We start from the raw sequence: 6,027 nt of genomic DNA, 5'->3' as shown, positions 1-6,027 counted from the left end.
GATTATTATTATTACTGTTATTATTGTTATTAATTATTCCATGCTTCTTCTCCTTGGGAGTTGTACCCTGGCACACGGGCACGTTTAAAGCAGGGGGCGCATTCGGGTAATTAAGAATCTGGCAGCTTCAGGATCGCTGAGGCAGAAAAGCATGTGCTCTGCGTTATTTTCCATGGTGATCCGAACAGATCTCAACATGGGCTTCAGCCCAAACTGCTTGGATGGGGACGGGCGCTGGGGGTCGGGGCGGGGGAGGCGGGAGAGGAGCCGCAGGGCTCAGGGGAGTCTATCTCGGGTTGAGCTTGTTTCTGGGTCCCCTGGTTTCAGGTGCTATTGTGCCCCTGTGTTTGGTGTTTGTTCCAGAATCCTTTCAGTATAAAGGAAAGCCATGGGGGGGAGGGGGAGGGGATGAGGTTTGCAGCGCTGGAGGGAGATGGGGTGCGAAGCGGGGAGCCGCTGTGTCTGTTTCAGGACACCATCCAGCAGTTGGAAAACGAGCTCCGAGGAACCAAGTGGGAGATGGCCCGTCACTTGCGAGAGTACCAGGACCTGCTCAACGTCAAGATGGCTCTGGACATCGAGATCGCCGCATACAGGTAAGGGCCCCGCCCTTCCCGCACTGCAGGGTGTGCGGCCCAGCCGGGTCTCCGCACGCAGTTAACGGGGCGGGGAGGAGTCGTCATCCATCACCGCCTGGCTCCTGGCTTCATTAGACACACACCACTCCTCTTCAGATTTGCAAGTGCAGTTGAGTGAATCGGAGTGAAGTGTTGGGGGGGGGCACACCGATGGTGCTCATGCTTAAGCTTTTTTATTATAGTGAAAAATGTTTCCCAGTGCTTGGAAAGCAGATGAGGTTTCAATTTTTAATAGTTTTATGTAGAGCTTCCAGCTTATCGATTAGATCATCCTCAAGGACAAACACCAGGACATTCTCTCTCTTCGTGATGGCTTACTATTGCCTCATCTGGCTGAGAATAAAGACAAATTAGAAGATGGATATACCCATTTTTACATATGTAGAACACAGATGAGAAATTATTAGACTGTATAGTGTAGATGATGTATACCAGACATGATACTTATCTACCTCTATATAGAACTCTAAATGCATATGTACCAATGTACACATACATACAGAGACATATATAGGCATCACTACTTTATTGATGGATTGGTTACAGATTTCCTAATATGAGCTTGTTTTGACTAAATTTTGATGTGATGTAACAGTTTTTCTACCCAATGAAGTAATTGTGAGAATAAATTGCACTTTCTCTTTTTTCAACAGAGGCTGAATAATTTGTCTAAGTAGATGTATTATTACTAAAATTTCAGACCCAATTATAATTGACTCAGCTGTATTGATACCAAACTGTAGTTTAATATAGCCTAATTCCTGAAATAGTCAATTAGTTTTATAAAACGTTTGAGCATTATGTTTGCCTAAAACATTAAATCCATATCCTGACAGTTGAAGTACTCAGCAAGGTTAGTGAAGGTTGGTGGGTTGGAGGGCTGTGGGGGAGGGGCACCAGAAAGCCTTTTAGCATATTCATATTGTACTAAAGGCACATCACTACCAAGCTGTGAGTAGGTGTGGTTGTTTGACCACAGCAGTGGGTTAGTTACTATATGCAGCATGTAAGTGCCTAGCTGTTCAGGAGGAACTGACAAATGACACAATCAATAGTAGGAACTGCGCTGGCTTGAAAGAACCTTTCCTCTATGCAGCTCCAACAGTACCCATAATGTAAGGAAGTTTGGCAGAGCTGATGAGGTTTTCATGACACTTTGCCTTTTTAAAAACTTCTCCTCAGAAAACTGCTGGAAGGGGAAGAGACCAGATTTAGCACATTCTCGGGGAGCATCGCTGGACCACTGTATACCCACCGCCAGCCATCGGTCACCATATCCAGTAAGATTCAGAAAACCAAGGTGGAGGCCCCCAAGCTAAAGGTGCAACACAAGTTTGTCGAGGAGATCATAGAGGAAACCAAAGTGGAAGATGAGAAATCTGAAATGGAAGATGCCCTGACTGCCATTGCCGAAGAACTGGCCATTTCCACCAAAGAAGAGCAGAAGGAAGAAGAGACCGAAGAACAGGAAGAGGAACAAGAAGCCAAAGAAGAAGAGGAGGAAGAGGAAGTGGTAGCTGTCAAAAAGTCTCCCGTGAAAGCTACAGCGCCTGAGATGAAAGAGGAAGAAGAAGAAGAAGAAAAGGAGGAGGAAGAAGGCCAGGAGGAGGAAGAAGAGGAAGAGGATGAAGGTGCTAAGTCAGACCAAGCAGAAGAGGGAGGATCTGAGAAGGAAGGCTCCAGCGAGAAAGATGAAGGCGAGCAGGAAGAAGAGGGAGAAACTGAGGCAGAAGGTGAAGGAGAGGAAGCAGAAGCTAAGGAAGAGAAGAAAACTGAGGAGAAGAAAGAAGTCGTGGCTGCCAAGGAGGAGCTGGTGGCTGAGGCCAAGGTGGAAAAGGCGGAGAAAGCCAAGAGCCCTGTGCCAAAATCCCCCGTGGAAGAAGTGAAGCCGAAAGCCGAAGCCAAACCCGCCAAAGGTGAGCAGAAAGAAGAAGAGAAAGCTGAGGAAGAAAAGAAAGAAGTGGCCCAGGAATCCCCCAAGGAAGAAAAAGTCGAGATGAAGGAGAAGCCAAAAGACGTGCCGGACAAGAAGAAAGCCGAGTCCCCAGTGAAGGAGAAGACAGTGCAGGAAGTGATCACCATCACCAAATCAGTCAAGGTGAGCATGGAGAAAGACGCCAGGGAAGAGGAGAAGCCAGCACAGCAGGACAAGGAGAAGGTGAAGGAGAAAGCAGAAGAGGAGGGAGGGAAGGAGGAGGAAGGAAGTGATCAGGGTGCAAAGGAATCCAGGAAGGAAGACATAGCGGTTAATGGGGAGGTAGAGGGAAAGGAGGAGGAGGAAGAGCAGGAGACGAAGGATAAAGGCAGTGGCAGAGAAGAGGAGAAAGGTGTGGTCACGAATGGGTTAGACTTGAGCCCCGCAGACGAAAAGAAAGGGGGTGACAGAAGCGAGGACAAGACAGTGGTGACCAAAACGGTAGAAAAGATCACCAGTGAGGGGGGCGACGGTGCTACTAAATACATCACTAAATCTGTAACTGTCACTCAGAAGGTGGAGGAGCATGAGGAGACCTTTGAGGAGAAACTAGTGTCCACCAAGAAGGTAGAGAAAGTCACTTCCCATGCCATCGTGAAGGAAGTCACTCAGAGTGACTAGAGTTAGGAGCCCATTGTAAAAGGTTAAGCCATATGACAATTTCCAAAAAGAAAAAAATTTAAACTAAATGCATGTGATTGACAGCATCAAAAAACCGAATGGATTCTCCCAGGGGGGGCTCCAGGCCTTGACCTTGTATTTACTTTGTGCAATATGAAGGAACTGCATGCCAGCTCAGGGCGCTCTCCTCCTCAGTCTCTTGGTGGGGGAGGGGGGCTTCAAATGCATGATCATGTATGTACCCGGGGAAGTGGCCAATTTCCTAAGCCTGTTTGGAAGGGGGGCGCTTAGGGGGCGGGGACTGTCTTGAGACGTGCTATGTCAAGTACCAACTGAGCCAAAAACTAATCAATGAAAACACAGAACTCTCTTAGCCTTAAGGAAGCTATATATGAATCATTATGTTTACCTCACCGGTGCATTTAAAAGGGACTTTTGTCCATGGGAGAGAACCTTGAGGACATGCACAGTTTACAACCTTATGTTGATCGATGTTAAATGTCACAGCCGTACTTGCTTAATAAAGGTCATATTGGAAACAGAGCCGTGTGCTTCGTGTCATTTCACAGGGAAATCTCCACTCCCCAAAGATTGCTCTCCCCGGAATAGATTTGGGGAACTGTAAGTGACTATGATCTTCTCTGCCTCAAGAGTTGACTTCAGAAACGTAATGGCTAAAGACATCTTCAAGTGTCAAAATCTATCCCCCTTCACCCCCTCAAAAAGTGTTACTACTTGAGCCATACCTCCAGCCCTTGTTTTATTATTACTTTGTGAGACAGAGTCTCATGCTTTTGCCCAGTTTAGACTCCCACTTAGACTTTCCTCCCTAGCTGGGATCACCAGCACACACCACACCCTGTTTTTGTTGCTGTTCTTCTTAAAATGGAGTTTTGTTAACTTTATGCCCAGGCTGGCTTTGAACCTTCACCCACTCTATCTCGAGGAGCTGAGATTGTAGTCGGGTGTCACGTCTTTACTTAGCTCAAAATTCATCCCCCAATTTTTAAATTGTATTTCTGAAGTAAAAGAAAAAAACTCAAAGCATTTGATGGAAAAGAAGACTTTGGTGGGTTAGAAATCATCCCTCTCCAGGGGTCACCAGCTCAAACCAAACTTCAGAGAACATCAAGGCAAAGGGGCGGGGCTGGTGATGAAAATGAAATTGTAATGATTGACAACTCCCAACTCATATCTCAAAGTGGAGAACAAGGAAGCCGTAGCTGAAGTCTCTGACACTCACAACAAGAAATGCCCACTCTCACACCCACCCCTCTGCTTCAGTCCCCACTTCCCCCATGCAAACACAGCCACGCCAACTCTTAGCTTGGTTGATGGAGAGTTACATTGCTAGTGTTTTAGTAATTGGGGGAAATCATGTACAGAATAAAACACCCTCACTAGGAAAAGAAAAATGAAGTTCTCAGCACATAGGGGATTTTAGATGAAAACTCTGATCTCAACCAAGGATATAATGCAAGTTGTTGTTTTTTTTACCACCATGGATACGTTAATACATACTATCTTTTCCAAATATTTAATTTTATTGTCAGCCAGGTACGCCCAAGGGTATAATCTTCAAGATGCTCAGTGTTTCCCAGGGTGCCCAGTGTTCCCCGTCGTTTTAGCAGGAATATGCTCCAGTCATTAGTCATTCGTCAGTGCTCACAATTTCTGTTACCTCTGCCTAGCATCTGTGTGTAAGTAAATATTTCCAGCACTGAGAACTGAAAGACAAACTCAACAGACCAACGGGTTTTATTTGGGCTGAAAACCTGGGAAGGGCAACCTTCAACCTGACTGAAGAGAAAGCAGTATGCCCCCCCTCCCCCAACAGAGTCTCTTTTTATTAGGCAGAAAAGGTGAATTGAGGCAGCGGGGTGAGCTGGAGGCAGGGTGGGAGAGCGAGCTTACCTTGACTGGAGTTTCAAGGCTCCAAAAGTATCAGTATCAGCGCCAGAGGTGGCCTGGGTCTCAGACTCCCTTCCAAGACCTCCCGGTGCCTTTGTTCAGGGGTAATGGGACAGGAGGGGTTCAGCAGGGAGGCAGCAAGGACAGTACTAGGATAGGCTGTGGGGGAGGAGGGAGGGCGGGGGGGGGAGGTAAGTGTTTTCAGTTGAAGTCATTTCCCATCCCTATGCAATGACACCTTTTTTTGAAAGCAACTGGTGTTGGATGTTAAAACGCTAATTCTCCACAAGTAATCACATCCATGACACACAAGGTGAAACCGTTCTTTAAATATAACCTGTAAAACCTGACTCTAGCTATGTAAACTTTAAAAATAAAGAAGAGCATATTGGAAGGACACAGGGCGAGTGCTAGAATAGAAAGCTCAGTCTGGGAAGCAGGTGTTGGGGAAGAGAGGGTGGGGCCCCCCGGGACACAGGTCAGCACAACCACCACAAACCACAGGGCTGATTTGCACTAAAGGCTGTGTTGCCTCATGAAAACTGCCTCATGAAAAACCAAGCAGCCTCTATTTATCTATATTTATCTCCCACCTTGACCACCCATAGGAGAAGCATCTTGCTTCCCAGTGTCACCCAAACTGGCCCTAAAGATGGAGCAACCATCTTCCCCAGCTACCATCAGACATCAGAATGAAGGCTGCATCTCCATGCTAGGCTCTCTACGGGCTGTTTCAATGGTTAACTGATTACTAAGCAGATAAAGATTACTGTGAAATATACAAAGGCCCCTCAGATCATCTCACCAAGGTAGAATACCAAAGCACAGAATTTGATCCTTAACACACAGATCTTTTTTTTTCTTTTCTTTTTTTTTTTTTTT

At 46.3% G+C, this 6,027-nt stretch overlaps 1 protein-coding gene across 1 annotated transcript; it reads left to right on the top strand.

Moving 5' to 3' along the window:
- The first annotated feature begins 476 nt into the window (after window positions 1–476).
- On the top strand, window positions 477–3,771 carry Nefm (neurofilament, medium polypeptide). Its single transcript, XM_013034431.1, has 2 exons — window positions 477–596; window positions 1,821–3,771. Exons 1-2 carry the CDS (start codon window positions 520–522, stop codon window positions 3,232–3,234), a joined length of 1,491 nt encoding a protein of 496 aa, XP_012889885.1. The 5' UTR covers window positions 477–519; the 3' UTR covers window positions 3,235–3,771.
- The last annotated feature ends 2,256 nt before the right edge of the window (window positions 3,772–6,027 follow it).

This window comes from Dipodomys ordii, unplaced genomic scaffold (genome assembly GCF_000151885.1).
Source record: "Dipodomys ordii isolate 6190 unplaced genomic scaffold, Dord_2.0 Scaffold189, whole genome shotgun sequence".
NCBI lineage: Eukaryota > Metazoa > Chordata > Mammalia > Rodentia > Heteromyidae > Dipodomys > Dipodomys ordii.
This window is presented reverse-complemented; position numbering and strand designations above follow the sequence as displayed.

Bases quoted from the DNA above. Each gene is read 5' to 3' on its own strand.
- Nefm (XM_013034431.1), top strand. From the start codon at position 520: ATGGCCCGTCACTTGCGAGAGTACCAGGACCTGCTCAACGTCAAGATG. The intron at 597-1,820 runs GTAAGGGCCCCG...ACTTCTCCTCAG, and splicing joins ATCGAGATCGCCGCATACAG to AAAACTGCTGGAAGGGGAAG.